This window comes from Notechis scutatus, chromosome Z (genome assembly GCF_049901735.1).
Source record: "Notechis scutatus isolate UNSWTSFEM ecotype Mainland chromosome Z, rNotScu1.2, whole genome shotgun sequence".
In the NCBI taxonomy this organism is placed as follows: Eukaryota; Metazoa; Chordata; class Lepidosauria; order Squamata; family Elapidae; genus Notechis; species Notechis scutatus.
This window is the reverse complement of record NC_142025.1, coordinates 83,444,530-83,468,391: the sequence shown is the minus strand read 5'-3', so window position 1 is coordinate 83,468,391 and position 23,862 is coordinate 83,444,530. Positions and strand designations below refer to the sequence as shown.

The window sequence follows — 23,862 nt, the reverse complement described above, 5'->3', positions numbered from 1 at the left end:
TAGATTTAAACAAAAAAATGTAGGGCTCTTCAGAAATGTGTGATGTATATGATTCACCTTACTAATTTTCTAATGTAAAGGAGATTTCCTTATTGCTACTAACAGTGTCAAGTAAGAGTTTGAGTAATTACTTATTATTTCTTCATGGTCATAATAACTTCCTTATAATTTTAAGGAATAAGGAATTGCAATATGCTTTAGCTTTTTGTTAACATTGCTTAGGTAGCAATTTTAGAATTCAAAAGATTTCCATAATCTCTGGACAAAATTATTTGTTCCACTGCTAACTAGTTTAATTTTAAAAAGTAAAGATAACATAGGAGTTCTGTGTCTGAATTTTTTGTTTCCTTTAAGTAATGTTCTCAGATTATGATTTTATTCTGTCCAGTTAGCATTTTTGGAAGAAAAACATATCAGAAGTCCTTTAAATATTTAACTAAACTAAATTAAAATCTCCTAGAATGGATCAAATATTCTAACACTTTCCAATTTAATTGCAACTATGATTTCGTTGGTAATACATTGGGTATTACAGTAATATGCAGGAAAAGAAGCCACTCTTATTAGACATTGTGGAAACGAATAATTAAATTGGTGTAAACTGCTTTTAGGAAAATTCTTATTACATTGAATCAAGTTGCTTCCTTCTCAACTGTATTTTCAGAAGGATGAGAAAAATATTGCAGCCATTTGTTCCTTGCTATAGATAATTCTCAGATAAGACCCATTTTTAACTGTTTGATCTATTGTTATTTCTCAGTAGTTGTTATCATTTAAAGAAATTCTGGGACATCCAAGAGGATAGTTAGTTATAAAGTTAATAAATCAAGTTATTCTCTTTAATAGCAGTGAGTGGAAGAGCATCTGCAGTCTCAAATGCCCCTACCCACAGCATTGCAACATGTGTTTCCCAACCTCAGACACCTGCTCCTAGTCCTATCATTTCTCCTTCAACCCTGCTACCGGTTTATCCTGCCATTGATATTGATGCACAGGTAAGTCTAAAATAAAATTTATTCTCCTTTGAAATGAAATACAAATTAAAAGAAAGGAAAATAGAAATTCTGCTATTTGCGAGACTTGAGGAAGAATTTGTTTCAAAAATTATTATATGCTTTGAAAGATTGAATATTTCTGTAATCATTCTTTGAACTTCAGATATGCATATTTAATAAATGTGCATAATATTTAATAAATATGTGAAAAGAATGATTACAGAGGAGTGGTAGTTGAATTTTGATTATTTGTTCAGGGTTTTTTTCATACTTTATGTGGAATGCAAGTATCTTCCCTTTTGTTTTCACAAAACTAAACCCAAGAGAATTTTATATTTTAGTGCTGTTAAGAATGTTCAGACCTAATTAAATATCTAGAGATGAATAAGTATGTGATATGGCCTTAAATACTCATGATTTCCTTTACTATGTTGAACATGGGAACCAGTTTGAATTCGATTATTTTTCATAAAAGATAATCCAGGATTAAGCTGTGGTTTCATATATTGGTTTATTAATTAAATGCTAGAACAAATACAAGCATTTTAATGACTGTTTTTTTTTAAAAGACTGAAAGTAACCATGACACAGCACTGACTCTTGCTTGTGCTGGCGGACATGAAGAACTAGTACAAACTCTTTTAGAGAGGGGAGCTAATATTGAACACAGGGACAAAAAGGGTGAGTATCTGCTGATAAAATAATCAGTCAGCTTGTAAATTCCACATGCATGTGTGGTTGTATATTCCAATAGAAGTAGATTCAGAGATACTCTTGCATTGCAGTAAAACAACCCAAAGTAAGATGCAAATCTGTATTCTGTAATATTTTTATTCAAAGTTAATTTTGTATCAAATTATTTGTATTATAAGTTTTGGTCCTCTTATTAAAAGTCACCTTTTAATAAGAGTAGAGAAGGATAATATCTGTGGGAAAAAGCAGTCTCCACTGTAGTTCCAACTCTTGCCTCACTGTCCAGATCTAGGACCACAACATCGCATCTTTTCTTATTTAGGCTACAGTTTAGACCTAGGATAATTTATCTGAAACTTGAGTTCATGGAACCAAAATTCTTCTGCTTAGGCAGTTCAGGTCTCATGAGGAATTAATCATTCATTTGATTACTTTCCATTTTTCTCATACCAGTTTCTGGTGACATCAATTCAAATGATTTCATCTGGTGATCATCCCTCCAATTTAGTCACAAGCTTAGACATTTGAGGGGGTTGGAAACTAAGTTTGGGCAAAGTGTCTGACTCTGCCTGTGGCTGTCAGCATGAAGTAACAGGTAACATTGTCTAAAATGGTTCAAATTTATAGAATTTTTCTTGCCACAGAAAAAACAGATGTCCAGGGTTTTGAAATGTGGCTTCATACCAGGTAGGTTTTGGAGAATGCCAATCCTGTCAAATCTTACCAAATTAGCATGTACCATTGGAGAAGGTTTATGGTATATGAAGATAAATATTAAAGCTCAGAGAAATCACACTGATTAGGATTAGGACAGTTGTAATACATGACTATGAGAACTGGAGGATCCAGAAAGGTTAAATGAGGAATAATTGATGCCTTTTAAGTGTGAGACTGAAAAAAAAACATTGAAAATGTTTGGATCAAAAGAAAAATCACTCAATATTAAATGAAAAAGGAAAGCAGGCAACTGATAAAAATATTAATAACGAAGCTAAATATTTCAGATATGCAATATGAGGTCAAGACTTATTTGGTAAAAACTGATGCATAGAAAAATCAAGTAACTGCAAAAGAGGCCAACATGAGACAAGTTAACTAGATCTTGTATTTCTAATGTCCAGTTTTAAAAATTGAATTGACAGAAGCATGGGTATCCAGAAACTGAAAGCAATTACAAATTGTTCTGGAAAAATAAAGTCTATCAAATCACAAAGATTTGAAAGCAGCTGCATAATAGAATATAAACAATTACCATAAATCTATTATTATTATGTACTCTGGAGCAATGAAGAAAATGTCTTGATCTTTAATACGACATAGCCATAAAAAGATTGATAACCCTAAATATACCCTCATTTTCTCTCTCTCTCTTCATAGCTTAGTTTCTATTTTTCTGATCATCCTCATTGACTTTCTCTGGATCTATTTCATTTATTTGAAACCATCTTTAAAATGTTGGTTTCTTGATCTGAATACAATATTAAAATAGGCCTGTCCTAAGCAGAATACAAAGAACTTCTAATACGGTGGTTTGGAAATTATACTGTTAATGCGTGTAAGATTGCATTTGCTTTTTACAGACACATCACATAGTCAGCTCTTAGTTTATAATAAACTTTTAGATCTTTTTCACAAGTATTGTTGCCAAGTCATGTATCGGTTTTATACTTGGTATTTGATTTTTCTTTCCTAAATAAAGACTTTTGCATTTATCTCTTAAATTTCATTTTGTTACCTTTCAGTCTTCTTGTCTAGCAGACAAGATCATTTTGAATTTTATTCAGTTTTCTAGATTATTAACTACCCATCAAATGACTTCCTTATTCAAACAATTAACAATATTGAAAAATACAAGGCTCAGAACCAAACAATGAAGCATCTCATTTAATGTCTTTATCTAATATAGTGAGACACCCTTGCTAAAAGCTCTGAGTATGATTTTTGAGTCAGCTATGTTTCAATTTAATTATCATTGCCATCTCAGTTACATGTTACTATGAATATCATGTGGTATTTTGTCAATGAAGTTTTTGGTATTCCCAAACTACTTAAGCCCGTATAATATCTCCAAAGTCTTTTGTAAATAGAATTGCACCTTCTTTATTTGCAGAAGTTATGAAAGATCTGTACAAATTGATGGCTGACTGGTTTGTGTTGGGGGACCTGAATCAGAGAAAATGATGCTTTCATTAGAGGGCTTTTAGTTTAACTATCAGATAGTTCAGATGCCAATATTAAAACTGTTTGCCCCTCCAGTCACCACTCAGAGATTTGTTTCTGAATTTCCCACCTAAGGAGCTGAATGATTATGTTATGCTCATTCATCTCTTCTGAGTTGATTGGATGCTGCACAAGGCTATGTTGAAAAAAGTGAAACTGATCCAGGTGTTATTTTTTTATTAGCCCAGAAGACCTGGATTATCAGTTGTCAATAAATTCATCTTTGCCAGTGTTTTTGAACATCATTTCTCAATCTATGAACTTGATTCCAGAGTGTTGGCATCTTTATGAAGAAGTTATTTCAACTATTTCAGATTCTTGCATGAACTCTTCTTATTCATAAATGATTTGGAAAGCCTTTTGTTCAGGGTATCAGAGAAAAAAATGTAGCCTGCAAAAGTTCTGGTCTTTTATCAATCAGATCTGAATAAATATTCTTGAGCAAAACATACTACCTAGTTAGGTCTCTGGTCTGTTGCCAGTTCTTTTGGTCAATAATTTATCATCATTAGAATAAGTAGAATCAAGATTTATCTTACTTATGTTTGTTTTGTGCAAGTATCAGGAAGAAGAGGAGATATAAGTGGAATATTGAATATGTAAGAATTAGAGCTGAAGAAGCCCATAGTTCAGATCATCTCTGTATTTCCTTTTTGCAAGGGTCTCTTCTTTATATCCAAGGGGCCTGAAGGAGTGCCTCACTTAGTGCATGAGCCTCAGGTGACTTCGTGTTCTAGGGGACTCATGGCTTCTCATTAAGAGCATTGCTACTTCTTTGGCATTCACTACTAATGAGCCTTCAGAGAATATTTATACTGCACCTGTATAATCTCACTTCTCTGCATTATTACTGAGTGGATATGTACTCATTAGTCAAAATGTCCTTGCTAAGCAGTCTTATAAGTAGGTGATGCCATTGTCCTAAGAGGTTTGGAGTATATCTTTCTCCCTCAAGGCTGTTAGAGTGGTGTGTGGCAGCGAGAACCCCTTTTGCCACAGTGAAAAAATGACATGCTGGTATTTAACTGTGGAAAGGTCATTTTCCATAGTGGATGGAAGGTATCCAGCTTTCCCTCGAATGAATTGGCTTGCAGACAGGGAATTGGATATCAATGGGAATTAGCTGTTACATATTTTTCCCCTATTTTTGAAGCCTACAAATGAAGGGAGGGGGTAGCTTCCCACCATAGATAGGCAATTCAGAAAATGGTACCTGTCATCCATTTTGGAAAATAAATGTTATCGTAAGTACCGTATATACTCGAGTATAAGTCGACCCGAATATAAGCCGAGGCACCTAATTTTACACAAAAAAACTGGGAAAACTTATTGACTCGAGTATAAGGCGAGGGTGGGAAATGCAGCAGCTACTGGTAAATTTCAAAAATAAAAATAATTAATTTGGGAAACGATCTCACTATCTCACGTCGCCTCGGGAAGGGAAAGGCAAAGCGCTTTGCCTTCCTTCTTCGGCTGGGGCTGTTGGGGTTGCCGCCGCCTGCCTTTCCCTTCCCGAGGCGGCGGGACTGGGGCCAGCCAGGAAGGGAAAGGCAGGCGGCAGCGACTCCCAACAGCCCCAGCTGGGAAGGGAAAGGCAGGCGGCGGCGACTCCCAACAGCCCCAGCCGGGAAGGGAAAGGCAGGCGGCGGCGACTCCCAACAGCCCCAGCTGGGAAGGGAAAGGCAGGCGGCGGCGACTCCCAACAGCCCCAGCCGGGAAGGGAAAGGCAGGCGGCGGCGACTCCCAACAGCCCCAGCCGGGAAGGGAAAGGCAAAAAGCGCTTTGCCTTCCCTTCCCGAGGCGGCGGGACTGGGGCCGCTCCGGCGGCAGCGACTCCCAACAGCCCCAGCCGGGAAGGGAAAGGCAAAAGCGCTTTGCCTTTCCCTTCCCGAGGTGGCGGGACTGGGGCTGCCCGGCGGCAGCGACTCCACACCATTTTTTTTTCAGAGGGGAATCTGACTCGAGTATAAGCCGAGGGGATTTTTTCAGCACAAAAATGGGCTGAAAAACTCGGCTTATACTTGAGTATATACGGTACTTATGTACCAATTTAAACAGTGATACAGATTTTAAAAGGAAACATTTTAAATGATATCTACTCTTTTTTTTTCAGGGTTTACTCCACTTATTTTGGCTGCTACTGCAGGTCATGTTGGTGTTGTAGAGATTTTGTTAGATAATGGTGCAGATATTGAAGCTCAGTCTGAAAGGACCAAGGACACACCATTATCTCTAGCTTGCTCTGGAGGAAGACAAGAGGTAAAATATTAAAAATTGTTTATTAAAAATAAAGGTAAAGTTCAGATCCCCAATATTCTTCAGAAGCCATTTTTGCAAAAACCAAGAGATATTTTGTAAATACTGGTATTAGAAATGTTAGTGGATGCTTGAGAAATTCCACAGAATAGGAAATTTATTTTGAAATATTTGGATTACTTACTTACTTATCTTTTTATTTATTAATTTATTTATAAAATTTATTGACTATCCATCTTATCACAGGGAAACTCTTGGTAGCTTATGTTTTCTAATAATCATGTTTTTATTGCAGTATTTAATATAATACCTTGCATGTACTTTTATTTCATATGTGATGTTAATTCATAATTTGTTCAAACAAGGTTCAAATCCTTTCCGGAATCCTGGTTTATATCATAACCACAGTTCTTTAGTCCAGGCTTGCTAACAGAGTACTTTGATTAGCTTCAAAGTCAATATTCTAACAGTCACTTTCTGAGTAAGCCAGAGGAATAGTAGAGAAATCTAAACTCAAGCATGTCAATATTGAATGTAGTGTTGTATGCACACGATATTATTTATATTATAATTGCATTGAATTTATAACATTTAATCAATACTTTATTTTTCTTTACCATGGTTAAATACTAACTGAAGATTATAATGAGACACATGCTGAACAAGACCAGTACTTACCTACTCTGGTATTCTGTCCAATAGCTAACCAGAAAACTTTTAGGCTGGACTATAATGGCACTTACCATATTTTCTGAGTATAAGACACTCTGAAGTATAAGGTGCACCTAGCTTTTGGGGAGGAAAACAAGAAAAAAAATCTGCCTCTGCCTTCCAGCAATTTGCCTCCTTGCAGCAAACAGCAAACAGCCTGTTTCAGCTTCAGCACAACCTGATTAACACAAGCAGCTGATTGTTGGATGGATCGGCCTCCCAACGATCAGCTGTTTCAAGCTGCAGGGATTGCAATAGCTTATTGCTGCCTCGGCTCGCCCCATTTTCAACCTCCGCATCCTGTTTTCAGCCTCCTCAAGCCCTGTTTTCAGCCTCCGCATACCCCATTTTAGGCCTCTGTGTGCCCCATTTTTGGCCTGTTCCAGGTGGCGGGGATCAGAACAGGCGGAAAATGGCATATGGAGGCCAAAAAAGGAATGCGGAGGCCGAAAATGGGGTGCGCAGAGGTGGCAATAGGAAATGGCAATCCCCGTAGCCTGAAACAGCTGTTCGTCAGGTGGCCAATCCAACTGACAATCAGATGTTTGTGCTAATCAGGCCAGAGGTCACCAACCAGTGGTCCACGAAATTTTTTTGGTGGTCTGCAGCACACTTTTGTTTGCAACAGGAGTGATACCGCTGGCGGATGGACTAATGCGCGTGGGGAGGGAGGGTAATGCATGGGAGATTGTGGCATCGGAGCCCTTCCTGGGCCTGCGAGGGGAGGGTGCAATCTTCCACGCCCCTCCCCTCAGGAGCCGCAAAGCACTCGTCACCCCTCTGGCAGCCACCACAGCTCCTCCCACCATGCTTCTCTTCCTCCTTGCCAGAAGCACTTACACGCCCAGCAGGAAGGAGAGGCAGCAAGCACTTTGAGGCTCCTGAGGGGAGGGGTCAAGCCTCCCCCTCGCAACATCTTCATCTGAGGGCATCGCTGGAAGCCACTTCCTGCAGATCAGGAGGTCCGTGCTCCTCCCGCTGTTGCAGAAAGCTAGGGAGACTACAGGATTGCCCCACCTCCCCGCCAGCCATCTGGTCTTCAGCACACGGCTCGTCAGCCTCCGAACATCAGATTTCCACACCCAGCACCAATTCAGTGGTTCCATTCCCCCCACCCCACCCCGGGGACAGAGAGAGGGCAGGGGAAAGAGAAAGAGAGATAACACACACACACACACACAGGGACAGAGAGAGGGAGAGAGGTAGCAAGAGGAAAAGAGACAAGACACAGAGAGAAAGAGGCAGAAAGGGAGAAGGGGGAAGAGAGAGAGACAAGAGAAAGAGGGAGAAAGAGAGAGAAGGAAAGAGAGAGAAGACACAGAGGGAGAGGGAGAAAGAGGAAAAAACAAGACACAGAGAGGGAAAAAGGGAAAGAGAGAGAGAGAGAGATGAGAGATCCAGGTGTTTTGTTTTCTGTGGGAAATGGGTCCAAATGACTCCTTGAGTATTTAAGGTTGCAGAAACAAGCAGCCAAGCTAAGTGCCTGAAGGATCCTATCCCGTCAGTGAAGGTCCAGGCGCTTCCGTGAGCAGCATTCTGTATTCATATTAGTGGTCCGCAGGATTTAAAATTATGAATTTGGTTGTCCCTGAGGTCCAAAAGGTTGGAGACCTCTGAATCAGGTTGTGCTGAAGCTGAAACAGGCTGTTTGCTGTTTGCTTCAAGGAGGCAAATTGTTGGGAGGCAGAGGCCAGCGGGTTGGTGAGGCTTCAGCAACATTTGTTGTATAAGACACACAGACATTTCCACCCACTTTTGGGGGTGGAAAAAGTGTGTCTTATACTCTGAAAAATACGGTACTTACCTCTATTCCTGAGAAACCTCTTTGAATAATAAAAGTATTATAAAACCATCATAATCAGAAGCCTATTCAAATCTAATCTTATTTTGGTATCTGCTTTCCAAAATCTGATCTAATAAGCTGGACTCTGATTAGTTAGAATCCAGTTTATTAAGTCTGATCTATTTACTCCAATTTTCAGCAGTAGCTTGAAATAGTTTGGCTACAATCCAGAGGTGTCTTCCCCATACAAGGGATTTGGTAAATGCATGAACTTTCACCCTTCAGATATTTCAGCAATGATCACACATCTGCAATAAGGTTTATTTATGTGATTTGTTTATTTTTCAGATTTGTACCCTCAGACTCTTGGCAAAGCCAGATAGCAGTGGTTAATAACATTGAGCAACAATGAAACTACATTAAAATGAATAAACCTGTCAATAAATATCAATAACTAATCATATAATTAAAAAGTAGTAAGGATGATATTTATTCATGTGTGACAGATGATAAATTTGCATGTTTATTTCTGATTGTTGCAGGAATGAAATTCCATTCAGGGAAGAAAATATATCCAAGTTCTACTTCATTATTAAATCTTTTCCTAGATTCTGGTTGTTCTCCCTCCCTCTCAATGAAACTTGAATAGACTGACCCAATTTACATCTTGTTTGAAATATCTGTCACATTGCTTCATTATTAAACTATAATGAATAGTTGTGTATATCACATTTGTTATAAGATTGATATGTTAAATTACACAAATACAAATGTTTTGATTGATACTGTATATGAAAAATGGTTCAGTATTGCTAATTAGGAAGGAATTTTGATATAAGTTTCATGTTTAGGATTGAAGCAGTAATCATTTCTTAAAGTAACTTTCTATATGACGCTTCAGGTGGTGGAACTTCTGTTAGCACGAGGTGCAAACAAAGAACACAGAAATGTTTCCGATTATACACCTTTAAGTTTAGCTGCTTCTGGTGGGTATGTGAACATCATCAAAATACTGTTGAATGCTGCTGCAGAGATCAATTCAAGGCAAGTTCTCTTTTTAATTTTCTACTTCATAGTTGTTTGATTAATCTCTAGGAAAACCATTTTTTTCATTGTAGGAGCTGGCAATATGGTTAAGGAGAGCCACTAAAATGTGTTACTTAAAGTTTGGACTTTAGCTATGGAGATTCATTTGGGAGTCTCCATCCACTTCTGAAGCTCACAAACTGACTTTAAGCTTCTCATTTTGTTTGGTCATGACCCCCAAAATATGTATATTCATAAAAATGGTTATTAAAAAATGGGGGGTAAACAACTCCTATTTTAAAACTTAATAACTGAAATAGATAAATAAGGTAAAATTAGGTATCTCTTCCAGTATTAAAGGTGTTTCAGTCTTCAGGTTAAACTGCATTTTTGCTAATTTCATGGACATGTCCATATTATTTTTTGGCAATTATATGGAACTACTTTGCCATTATCTTCCAGAATATTCTTTTAACTTCCAGGCTCCTGCAGCCCTGGTATTTATTGTGTCACCCAATTTTTAATATTAACCAGATCTAAGCTGGTTAACATTTCAAAATTGGCTAAGGGTGGCCAAGTCCTATCACCTAGTAAGTCTTCCCAATAGTATATCTATATAATATATGAATACAGATAATCCCTGAGTTAACAACATTCCCTTAGTGAATGTTTGAAGTTATGTGATTAGCGCCCCTAATGTTTACGAACAATTCCCAAAATTACAAATGTTGCAGCACCACGGTAGTTTTTGCCCTTACGATCGGCAGCAGAGGCTCTGCAGTATTTGCCTTGCCTATCCCCCCCCCCCCAACCCTTGCACCAGGTCTCCATAGGCACTAGGCCTGTGGATACTCACCTTGCAAAGAACTAGAGAGCCTTCCCTTTCCTGGCCTGTTTTGGCGCTTTAGGTCTTCCTGAACGTGCCCTCCAGGGGCTGCATTCTCTTCAGCAAAAGCCTTGAAAAAAGGCCTTTACTGGCAAAAACAGAGCCCTGGAGTGATGCACGCTCCTTCCGGAGGCTCTGTTCTCTTCAGCAAAGGCCTCCTCAAGCCTTTGGTCTTTTGAAGTGGCACCCCATAGGTACATAAACACTTTTTGGGCACACGCTGAAAGCTTCTGAGGGCTACAATCTCTTGCGACATCCACTTTTACAGAGAATGGGTGCCTGAAGTCTTGTGAGATTAAGGCATCCCGAAGCTTCCAGTCTGCAGTCTGTGTTTGCACGCCAACAGACTTGAAGCAATGTGATTTCATTGCCCCAAACCTCCCTTTGGCATGCAAACGCTTTTCCGTGCCAGCCTGGAAGCCATTGGAGGAGACTCACCAAGACTGCCCGCTGCTCCAGAAGGGGCAGGCAGCCTTGGTGAGTCAGAGAAGCTGAGTAGGGCGTGCTCCTCCTGCTCTCCTCCTGCTCTCACCAGGAGCAGGCAAAGAGTCTGGAGAGGAGACAAATCTTTACAAGGTAAGTGATCTAGCATGGCAGGATGGAGGGAGAAGCAATTGTTTGGACCCCAAGACAGGGAGAATGAGGCATCTCAGTGGGTTGGGGGAGGCCTTGTGTGGTCTGAAGCAGGTGACCTGTTCCATCATTAAACCCCATGGTCTTCGCCACCCTGAGATACCCCATCACCGTTCCAAGTAATAGAGATACTGCAGATACCATGTAATTAACGAGCTGTGCATTTGATTAGTGAATGCATGGGTGAAGGGAAGGAGTGATCATGTTCAGGTTAATGCCATTCGCTCCTACGAATCCTCGGGTTATGAATAGAATGGGCAGGCCCCATTACATTCGTAACTCAAGAACTATTTGTAGCTACTTAGCCTCTGAACCCTCACTGAAAGCTTTGCATTAGAGGAGGTCCCATGCATATATCTTCATTATATAGATAGATCAATATTATAAAAAGTCATCATGTTTACAATACTAAAATGTGGCATATATTAATTTATTTTTAGAACTGGAAGCAAACTGGGCATCTCTCCATTAATGTTGGCAGCCATGAATGGCCATACTGCAGCTGTGAAGTTGCTCTTAGACATGGGTTCTGATATTAACGCACAGATAGAGACCAATAGAAATACTGCTTTGACGCTAGCCTGCTTCCAAGGAAGAACGGAAGTAGTTAGTCTTCTCCTTGATAGAAAAGCTAATGTTGAGCATAGAGCTAAGGTAAGGAATAACTCTTAGTTTTTAGTTTAGTTTTGTTAACTTGTACACTTAGGTAGTCCTCGACTTATGACCATTTGAAGTTAAAACAGCAGCAAAAAAAAGTGATTTACAAGAGTTCTTGCAGCATTCCCATGATCACATGATCAAAATTCATGTGCTTGGCAATTAGCATGCATTTACAATGATTGCAGCATTCTGGGATCACATGATTGCTATTTGTGACCTTCCCAGGGGACTTCTCACAAGCAAAGACAATAGAGGAAGCCAGATTCATTTAATGACCATGTGATTTGCTTAACAACCACAGTAATTTGGTTAACAGCAGCAAAACAGAGCTGTAAAATTGGGCATAACTAATTTACCAATCATATTGCTTAGTGACAGGACTTTCCATATTGTCATAATTGGAGGACTACATGTATCTATGCAAAAAGCATTTGCTTTTCTACTGATTTAAACTGTCCCTAAATATATAGCAAGGACAGATTCCTTGTTCACAATTTCTGTATCACATATATAGATTTTATGGCTGTGCAAAAGATTATTCAAAATGCTAAATAACTAAATATTTAGCATTCCACTATGACTATCTCAAAGGACAAACTTTTGTCTATTTTTAACAGTAACATTTATAGGAGTATTCTTTTTTTCCCTTTTCTTTTTATGTGTGGGGAAGGGATTTTTTCTCCTCTCCTCTCCTCCCTCTCTCTTCCTCGCTCTAACATAAGCACTCAATGAACTCAATGCAAAACAACAGAACTAATAATACTAAAAGGGTGCAACGAGTAGAAGGGGATAAGAAGAGGTTATTACCATGTTATCAATGACAGAATTAAGTGTTCAGTAGAGTGATGGCAAGAGGAAGAAAACTGTCCCTTTCTTTAGTTGTCTTGTCATACAGTGCCCCAAAGTGCCATCCTAGGGAAGGAGTTGAAACAGTTTGTGTCCAGGATGTGAGGGATCTGCAGATGCTTTTTCAGCCTTCCTTCTGTCCTACACAATGTATAAATCTTCTATGCAAGGAAGGCTACTTATTTTTTCTGTAGTCTTAACTATCCATTGGAGTCTTACTTGTCTTGTTTGGTTGCCATACCAAACCAGACAGTTATAGAAGTACAAATGACAGACTTAGAGAGTATCATTAGCTCCTAGGGCAGTTGAACTTCCTGAGTTGATGCGAGAACATTCTTTGTTGTACAATTTAACAATGGTACCGATGTAAAGCGTCCATTTCAAGTTCTAGATTTCAATTACTTTCTTTAAAGATGATTCTGAAGGCTCCCTTTTGAAATGTATGTAATACAGCAGTAAATTTTCCCTTTCTGGTAGACAGACTGACATTTATTTAATGTAGTTTTTATAACATCGTGAAAGCAAATGCTCTGTTTTGTTTTGATTTTTGGTGGCTGTTTCATTGGTGCCAGTGTTCAGTACTACATATTTTTTTATAAAAGGTAGAACTTAGTCATTTTGTGTGTTTTACTGAATAACAACAACAACAATAAAAGTTTATTCATAGGAATGTGCAAAATGGTCTTTGCATACAACAACTGGATTCATGTAGTCTGCTCTCAAATTGAAACACATGTTTCAAATCATTCATTTTATCCATGGACTGAAATGTGGATGTTTGTTTCAGATTTATATTAAAATCTAGTTTTTCCCAGATAAAAGTGGGGGGGGGGGCTTAGAAAAGGGGAGAGAAAAACATTCTGCATAGTGGGTTATTTATTATCACAATAAGGAGCAGCTGCATAGACTGGTGATAGCAGCTGAAGGGAGGGCAGAAATTAAGAGAATTGTTGGCCCAGTACAGGGAGCCCTCAATTTACAACCATTCGTTTAGTGATTGTTTGAAATTACAACGGCACTGAGAAAAGTGACATTGACTGTCTTTTGACCTTTTTCACACTTATGACCATTGCAGCATCCACATGGTCACATGATCAAATTTCAGATGCTTGGCAACTGACTCATATTTATGATGGTTGCAGTGTTCTTGGGTCATCTTTTTTGACCTTCTGACAAGCAACGTAATTGAGGAAGCCAGATTCACTTAACAGTTGTGTTCCTAACTTAACAACTGCAGTGATTTACTTAACAATTGTGGGCAGAAAAGTTGCAAAATGGGGAAAAACTCACAACAATTGTCTCACTTAGCAACAGATATTTTGGACTCAATTGTGGTCGTAAATGAAAAACTGCCTGTAGAATATACTATTGTCTGACATTGTAGTGACCGAGAAAGGGAAAGGAAAGGGGAAGAGGGAAAAGAAGAGGCTAGGAAGGTCACAGATACTGACCAGATAGAGCTTCTGAGGGTTGACATGCATCAACCTTTCCCTAATTGCCCCATAATATTACTCTGGGATCCTCTGAATCTTAAACCCTGAACAGCAAACAATATCCCAGGCTTACATTTTGTTAAACCAAGGACAAATTGACAAAACTTCCAGAATCTGATGGTTTGCTCTGGATTCAAAACAATACATGTTTTTCATTTCATGCATACTTATATTTACTTGCTGCTTCATAAAGCAAAACATTCTGAATCATGGAGGCTATTTCATTAGTGTTTGAGCTTGTGCCCTTGGATTTGTGTGAGGCCTTATGTGTTCCTTCCATAATTGATGTTTCTTTCTGCATACCATTTATCACAAGTAAGCAAAGCAGAGATCTCTGTGGGAATGAGTGGCAAAGAGGAAGCAAATGAGAAACGCAACATTTTGCTGAAATCCTTCAGTTCTGCTAATAGCCTGGAAAGGCTACAACTTGGTCTCAACATTTCCTGTTAGTTCCGCATAACTGTTTGAATGCCAGACCATATGCCACTGTTGAGCGCACTATATTTAACAAGTAAAAGAAAAAAGAGTTCTGCGGATTTTATTCCGCTAGTTGTTGCTAACTATAGGGGGCAGTGCTCATCTCTGTTACAAGGCCATTGAGCCAGTGCTGTCTGAAGACATTTCTGCGGTCATGTGGCCAGCATGACATCACAGAGTGCTGTTACCGTCTCACCGAAGTGGTACCTATTTATCTACTTGCATTTGTATGCTTTTGAACTGCTAGGTTGGCAGGAGCAGGGTGAGAACAGAGCTGTCACACAGAGCTCGGGTCTCGATATTTAACAAGTAAAGGAGTGGATTTGTGAGAGGAAAAATACCTCTCTCTTCACCTAGAAGAGAGGTGTAGTTTACTCTATAGTTTACAGTTTTGTCCAAATTTTGTCAAGAAACAAAAAAAAACCCATATCCTTTCAAATGGGTTGAATGCTCTCAGAGGAGAACATTAGGGTATGTCTTCCCAATGTTGTCTTTTTTTTTTCTGTCACCAATTATCCACAGCTATGCAGTCTCTTCAGTTTGAAGTGTCCTCCTGCACTCCCTGTAATAAATACCTGGGATTACATCATCCTTCACCTTGGTTCCCTCACCTGCTCCTTCTTGTCCTTTTCCTAGCTTACTTTAGCCATTATCTGTGGAGGATATTGAAGCTCTTCAAAGCCAAACTTTATCTCTGTTCCTGAGCCGATATGGTGCAAGATCTTCTCATACCCCATATAGAGTGGCAATTGGAGCATCTAGAGCCCTCCTGCCTTCTGAGTCTGAACCTGCCAGTAGAGCCAACATGGCTGGAAGGTAAAAGCTGCACTTCATTGGGGTTTTGATGCCTCACTTATGCTGCTCAGAGCCTCTTCTGTGGCCTTCATTAAGGTGTTCAGCAAACTGCTTGAAATAAATTGGACAAGGATACTAGAAATTTGTTGAAGAAAATTTTTCCATGGCCGAACTGACACCGGATTCTTTACAACCAATTAATGGATTGCTGATTGACACTGGATTCCTTAACAACCACATTAATGGATTGCATATGATCATCAAAAGAAGCCTCAGGTTGTGAAAGAAGGATGTAGATATAATTCGGTACAGCAATCTTTGAAACAGATTTTTTTTCTTTTTTTTCTTTCCTTTTCGTTGTTGTTTTTTGGACAATGCAATAGAAGCAATGAAGGAAACAAAAATTCTCTCCAACTCTCCAGAAAGAGAAGAAAAGAAATCTTCCAAACAGTCCAAGGCTTTTTATTCCTCTTACTATTTCAAGCAGTCTTTAAAGATTCAATCTTAGATAATCAACAACTTAAAATTCCAAACTGATTTAGCACTCTAGTAAGAAACTTAGTTCTATGTGGTTATCTTCAGAAATTTACAGGTATCATATAATGTTTAGTGAGTTTTAGAAACAATCAACAAGAATTATACAATAGAAATCAAGCTGATAATATTTTTCCAGCTCTTACTCCCAAGACTACATCCCTATCAGAAGATACTGTCATCATACAGAGAGAGGATCAGGCTGATTACTTGGTGGTCATTGTAGCATCAAAAAAGGGAGAGATCAGGACAACAGTGGACCAAAGATGCCAGTTTGTTTATAAACTATTTGTAATTTCGAGATAAAAAGATTGTCAGTCCTGACATGTCTCAACAAGGAATGTTATTGAATATAATAACTTCAATAAACTTCACCACTATCTTTCTCCCAAAATGAAAATGTCATAATTTTTTTCCTGTTTCTGTTATGTGAAGGATTGACGTATACACTGCCTTGAGCTTTTGAAGAAAGGTGGTATAAATTTCTAATGGATAGCTATTAGTTTAGACCCTTCAGGTTTATATCCTCTTTCATCTGGTGATCAGACTATTATTATATTAGCTTTGTGTGCAACCAGAGCTTTTCTGCAGTTCTTGCCTAGACATTTGTCTCTTGTATAGATATTCTCCAGTGGGCAAGTTTTCATTTCAGTCATTTTTGTTTAGGGTTAGGTTACCAAGCACTATTAATGGTTTAAAAACAAATCCTCTTGAATTAGATGCCTGCCATAAAGTCTTATGTGTCAAGAATTTCTGATTATTTTTTTCAACAGATTAAAAGCCATGAATATAAATCTTTTGGCTCTCTGGGAGATCATGCTACGTTCAACCTACTTTTAAATAAAAAATTCAATCAATCCATATTTTCATTAGAAGAGATAGTATGGTAGCAAGATGTATATCAACTGAAAAAGGATTTACAGATCTAAACTTTTTCAGTAAATTTCTTTCTTGTTCTCTTGGGTAATAGTGTGGCTGCTGTTCAGTCAAAACAGAACATCTAAAAGATATCTGCATTTAAAAGATTAATCCAAACCAATGAAGGCTTAGCATAATGTTATCTAACTATTTTGAAAACTCAGGATTTACATTTGGAGCTCCTATTCTGGCCATCTTCTTTTCTCCAGAGAATAGAAATTTTTCAAAAAGCTTTCTGGAAAAAAGATTTTAGAAAGAAAATGAAGCTAGCATAAACTATAATAGTTTTGTGTTTTCTTTTACTTGCCAATAGTACAGAAAGGTAGACAGCAGCAGAAAATAATAATAATCATCCCTTATTTAGGATTTAGTTCAAAAGCTTATTTCTTCACCAATATATGAATCTTTATAGCAAGTTTACATTGTAAGATGCTGGAGTTCACTGTTTGGAGACATTTGAACTGTATGGTCAATTCTCAAAGGAGAGAAGACATGCCTAATATCCAAGTACTCTATGAACATCAATACACTCCTGAAAAGATCCCTTATGTAGTACAGCAGTATAAAGATACCATTTGTGTCTACCATGGTAGAACTTTGTAAGATGGTCTCTCTCTTGATTTTGAGCTCCACCACATATTTGTCTCACCAATGATATTGTATGTGATTTTGCTTCCATATGTCCAGAGTGTGTTTTCAAAACCTAGAGGTTCATAAACTTTCTTGGTGTTCAATCTAGAAGTAATTGATTGCATTCTGTTTGGATGGTCTTGTTGAATCTTTAGAATTATCTTCTTTGAAGACATTCATCTTCAGGATTTTACTTACTATATTGACTTAAGTATTTTAGGATAATATTCCTCAAATTTTTTTATCCTTCAGACATTATTATTAATTCAAGTTTATACCAGTTAGAGTATTGAAAAGCAGAACCTTTTCAGCCAAGCAAGTTGATTGCGTTGGTTGGTATAGTAAAATTATCTTATAGGATTCTCTTTGTTTAGCAATGTACTCTCAGTCATCTAAAAAAAGAATTGTGATTTAGCGATCATGCATATGCAGATAACATCCAGACATATGTTTTCTTTTCTTTGTGCTCTAGTGAAGAACAAGTTCTAAGATTATTAATAGAATGAATGAGAGTTAATAAATAGGATGAGCAATCTAGTCTGACTTGGGTTATGCTCCCTCTGAAGAATAAATCTCAGAAATTTGCTTTGTTGATTCTCACATGACTTTGTAAAAAATTCTTATTTCATATGCTAGTTGTAATTCTTTCTTTGTATAGAACAAGGTATTTTGATCAAAATATTCTGTAGCTTTTAATGAGAATGCATCTGAAAACTTGAGAAAAAGTAGATCTGGTTCAAATTATAACAAGTGGCTCAATCAATGCACTGACCATTTTTAAAGACAAATTGTCTGGGGTCAAATTTTCCTATATATTTGTCTTTCTTTCTCCCTCTTGAGATTATTAGAATCTTCATGAAGGTATATTTATTGTCTAAAAAGAAAGTCTAATAAGATTTCTTTTCCAATAAAAGTAAATTTCTTGTGTTCCTTTATAACCTCAGATAATTCAAGTTTTTGGACTTTTTCCATGCATGTTCCTTCTTGGAAGTTAGACTACCTTCTATTTGAAAAAGCTACATAAGCAATCTTAAGTATGCCTTTGGTTGAAAAACTCACTGAACTCAGTAGCACATCTGAATATAAAATCTGAATGTCTCATAACACATATTGTACATTCTAATGGTGTAAAGTACCTGGATCTGAAGATGCAAAGATGCTTTAAATGTGGCATAAGCAAACATATTTTTCCTAACAACAGCTCCATAAAGGAGATACATTTATAACTGCCATGCAAGGTCAGGTACAGGCATGGGTCTTTTAAAGAGTTGTCAACTGAGCAGCAAGCATGGCCAGTACTAGATCCAGAACCTTTGCCCATTTCAGATTCAAATTTCTTTCTTTTGTACATGTTATTCTATAAAATGTTCTATTTGTAATCTTTTGTGCAAAGAAAAATCTAATAAGAGTTTAAACATTTTGCCCTCATTATACTTTTCACAAAATAGAAAAAATAAGATTTTAAAACTATTTAACAATCCATACAAAATCTATTTATTTTCCTGATATTTTCTTGTTGATGTTATTCAGTTTTAGTGTCATTCTGTAGTAGATATCCTGCCATTTATTTATGATGCAAAGCCTTGCCTGCCCCCAATCATTCCTGTGAATTATTTCAAACACTAATAATCAAACCAATCAGGAGTCAGTCTTCTTCCTTTTTTACTTCTTTTACAGAGAACCACCATAAAAGTTAATAATGCTTATCTATACAGTAAAACTATATTGGTTGTTTTTTTAACTGTTGTTTTAATTTTTTACATATTTCACCCGAGAAAACATATTTAATGTTGTTATTGTCGATATAGACTGGACTGACACCATTAATGGAAGCTGCTTCTGGTGGCTATGCTGAAGTAGGCAGAGTTCTTCTTGACAAAGGTGCTGATGTAAATGCCCCTCCAGTCCCTTCTTCAAGAGATACAGCTTTAACCATTGCAGCTGACAAAGGACACTACAAATTCTGTGAACTGCTTATTAGCAGGTATGATAGTTTATCTTCTATTGAACATTCTGGTTTTTTTAATTGGTCACGGAGCCATGGCCTCTTGGTTCTGTGAGCAGTTAAAAAGTCTACTATGGGCGACTAATAATTCCATAAAACATTGAATGTATAGTGGATTGTGAAGTAGTACATGGAAGACAGATTCCACTTCCAAATCCAAACATAAGCAGCTATAGCATTCATATAGGAGTCTTAAATAGCTGCCCAGAGCCATCCTAATGGGTAGTATATTAATTTGTGGATGTATAAAAAGTATCTTGTGTGGGGCATTCAAAATATTATAAACATACCTGGGGATTGTATAAGGAATAAGAATAATGGCAGTGTAATATACACTGGCTACATCTCTTTAGGGGTTTACCTGAAGCTATGCTACCTCAAATAGACTCTATAGGGATCTTGTCTTCTCTGCCTTACCATGTTGGAATGGTACAACTTAATCTTTGAGAAGAATCTCAAATCAGTGTTTCCATCCCAAAAATACTTACTGTGGGCTTGATAAAACCTTGTCGGAATGTAAGCTGAGGATTTGGGATCAAAGCACACTACAGAGTGTGCATATAGAGTGAATGTTTGTAAAAACCAGAACACTGTTAATCTTAAGAGAATAGTGTACATTTGACAGAATTGTGAAAATTAACACTCACCATTAGATTATTATCCTTAATACTTTCCTATTATGTTCATTCAGAATAATAAGAATGCATTTTGAATATGGAACTGAATACAGTGTCTCAGTGTTCAACCTTCAATCCTTAGTTATTATTTTATTTGTAACATTTCCCAGTTACAAACTAGATTTTGAACTTTGTAACATAAAATAAAAAGTAGTGCTTTCTGGAGAGGAAAGATCTGTTAATATAACTCCTAACTTATTTATCCCTCTTAAAGTAATAGCAATTCCTGGTTATATCACAAGGGGCCGGAAGCAGATGATAATTGGGTGGCTTAATGGTTTATAATTTGGTGCTCTCATTTATCTTTTTGTAATAACAATTTTTGTACATTTTGAATTCTTCTAAAATTGTTTTTTACAGTTTGTATGTCTCATAGAATCACACTACATGAAATGGGTGGCCATATAAATATGATCAATAAATTGATAAATCAGTAAATAATAGCAGCCTTTGGAACAGGTTTTTTGTCTAGGGGATTATATCTTGTTGATTAATCAAACTTTTTTACTGTTTGGTAGGGGTGCTCACATTGATGTTCGTAACAAGAAAGGAAATACTCCATTATGGCTTGCTGCAAATGGTGGTCATTTAGATGTTGTCCAATTATTAGTACAAGCAGGAGCAGATGTAGATGCCGCTGATAATAGGAAAATAACTCCTCTAATGGCAGCCTTTCGAAAGGTAAACATTTTTTATCTTTAATTGAAAATACAGGAAGTCCTTGACTTATAACAGTTCGTTAGTGATCGTCTACGTACAACTCTGGCAAGAAAGGTTGTAAAATAGGACAAAACTGACAATGTTTTGCTTATCAACAGAAATTTTGGGCTCAATTGTGGTCATAAGTTGAAAAATATCTATACCAGAGGTGTCAAACTCAATTTTATTGAGGTCTGGATCAGCATTGTGGTTGTCTTCCAGGGCTGGGGGGGAAGGGCATGGCCAGGATGATCGCAGCCAACTGGGCATAGCCCAGGGGCATGGCCATCTTATTATCGCTTGTGTGGGTGGTACCTGTGGGGGCCGGGTGGGGTTGGGAGAGAATCCAGGGATCTCCGGTGGGTGGAGCAGTTGGCAGGAGGCTCATTCTGCAGGATGAAGTGAGGGGAGGCGGGGTGAAGCAGGTACAGCCAGAAAAAAATCAGCACCATGCGCTTGCTGTCCTTTGTGTGCGGGGTGGTGTGATTTCTGGCAAAAGCCACAGTCTGCCAGCCCCTCAGCTGCCCCACACTTTGGCTCCAGAGCCTGCTGCCACCAAGCAGCAGGAGAAAGCAGTGGGAGGAATGAGATGTGGACCGCTGGACATACTTACTCTGTCCCACTGTCTGTTTTGGCTTGTGTTTGGAAAGCAGGTCGCCACTGGTCATCTTCTCCTTGGCCCCCTTGTGGGTCTTGTCCTTGTCCTCCACATGGAGCATGTAACCCTTGTGCACCCAATGCATCTCGGCCTTGCTGTGAGCTGTTGCAGTGGCCCACAGCAGTGCTGAGGTGTGTCTGGTGCCAAAGTGTCTTCTGGGAATGCCAGCTGAGCGGGGAATTTGCCTGCAACCCTCAACTCGGAATGGAGATGCAGCGGGGGGAGGGGCTGCAAGATTGAAGGCTGCGTTCAGTGGGGCTGCTTCAGTCTGTGGAAGGGGCCGCACTCTCGGGCTTCGTCTGAAGGAGCCACTCTGGTGAAGGGGCAAATCATCGGGGGTTTCTACTCTCAATAGTTCCTGGGTGGCAACTCTACTGCGGCTTGGCAGACCCACCAGGCCAAAAGAGGCGAAGCGGACAGCTAGAAAGGCCCAGTAGAGGTGGTAGAGTATGTCCAGGCCCAGCAGGCAAAAGGCGGCTACCACAAGTGGAGAAAGTCAGATCCCCATTGGCGCCATGGTCACCCAGGCCCAGCAGTGTTCTGACCCAAACCTTGTTCCAAGGAAACAAACACCAAACAGAGGTAAAAGCAAAATATTTCAATCCTTCTCTGCAAATTCCATTCATTCACAGTTAAAAGGCTATTAAAACTAATTGTCTCTGATAAGAACGAGCCTTGCCAAGGTTGTGCAAGGCTGCCAAGAACACTAGATTAAGTTGCCAAGAAATATTCAAAACAAAAAGTCTCTAAACACAAACCAGGATAGTTTGAACATCCACAAGTCTTGAAATGCAAGAACTTCTTTGCTTCCTGCAAATAATCCCGGTTTCTCAGCTGGCTTTTATCTCTTAAGGGAGGGGCCATTACCTTGCAGCTTTACTCCCAAGTCACCTGTGCTGCTTCAGCTGCTCTTTCCTTCGAGCAGCCCTGCGTGCATGCGCACTGAGCACAGGCTCCTTGGGGTCCTCTGCATCACTGCTGCCAGCCTCCACAATATCCAAAGGAAGCATTCTATTCTCTGATAGTCCTGGCCCCATCCCTGCATCACACACAGGCCCCTCATCCGAGTCCTTGCTCTCCGAGACCTCGGCTGTCTGTACCTGCTGCACAACAAGCAGAGATGGTGGGGGAGACATACAAACCCAGCTGGGCCTCAGCAGCCGTGGCGCCAATGAGGATCCAGTTTTCCCCGCTTGAGGTGGCCGCCTTTTGCCTGCTGGGCCTGAGCATGCTCTACCACCCCTTCTTGGCTTTCCAACCGCAAGCAAAAATAGACCAGAGAAAGTAGGCGGGTTGCTGGTGTCCAGCAGCAGTTGCCCTACCCCTCTGCCTTACCTTGTTTTGGTCTGCACTCGTGGCATAGCTGGAGGCAGAGGCACAGGGGAGAGGCATGCAGTCCAGCCTGCTCAATGTCTCAGGCAGCCTGTCCAGTGGTCCGACTCTGCCTGCTGCCGGTGCCCTGCCTGTTTCTTGGAGGGCCAGCTGTGAGCCCCTGCTGCCAGACAGCTCACACACACACACGCACTTACATCAAAAGGGCCAGAGACACTGGTATGGTTGCAGCATTTATCTGCAACCCTGGGGGATCCACACCGAGATGCGCTGGGCTGGGCTGAGGGAACGCTGGCCCAACACCTGTGTGCATGGGCCCGGCCCACAGCATCTGGGTAAGCATATACACAGGAGGTGGACGTATGCATGCACAGGCCCAGCCCCCACCATTTTCGCAGGCATGTGTTCACTTGCTGCCTCCTGTGCGCACACGCGCCTGCCGGGATGGCATGGGTTGGGCCTGTGCGTGTGCACAGGCACGCCCGTCTGGATGCTGTGGGCCTTACAGTTTCCAGAATGGCATGTGGAGTGGATTTGGCCCGACGGCCGTGACCTATACAATGATTTCAGTATAGCAATATCATCTATTACTATCTATTGGCAAGCTTGTATGAATCCCATATATAATTGCCATGGGATTAGCCCCATCCCTTTTGATATTCCAAAAGACCCTCAAGACCTGTCATGTAATAAGATTTGAGGGTTCTCAGGATACAGGAGACCTGCTGAGATGTCTCAGTTGTAGACACAACCATTTTTATTCCTCTCATCACCTCTCATAGGTTTTTACGATACTTACTAATATGGATTTTTACATTTTATATCTGTGATTTTACATTGTTATTGTATCTCATTATGTGCTAATGAGATGGGCATTTATATAACTTTGATAAATACGGAACAGGAGCAAGTTTGTTTAGGTAGAAATTTAAAAA

General features: G+C 39.2%; 1 protein-coding gene across 5 annotated transcripts in view; it reads left to right on the top strand.

The window, feature by feature from the left end:
- ANKRD17 (ankyrin repeat domain 17) overlaps positions 1-23,862 on the top strand; it is a 125,944-nt gene that overhangs the window by 81,366 nt on the left and 20,716 nt on the right. For 4 of the 5 annotated variants that reach the window (XM_026679872.2, XM_026679874.2, XM_087945859.1 and 1 more), the window contains 7 exons: positions 847-995; positions 1,565-1,676; positions 6,022-6,167; positions 9,560-9,702; positions 11,644-11,857; positions 19,365-19,540; positions 20,757-20,919. In XM_026679872.2, coding sequence (XP_026535657.1) covers positions 847-995; positions 1,565-1,676; positions 6,022-6,167; positions 9,560-9,702; positions 11,644-11,857; positions 19,365-19,540; positions 20,757-20,919 — 1,103 coding nt within the window. The remainder of the gene's footprint in view (positions 1-846; positions 996-1,564; positions 1,677-6,021; positions 6,168-9,559; positions 9,703-11,643; positions 11,858-19,364; positions 19,541-20,756; positions 20,920-23,862) is intronic. The other variant, XM_026679873.2, reaches the window with a different exon arrangement.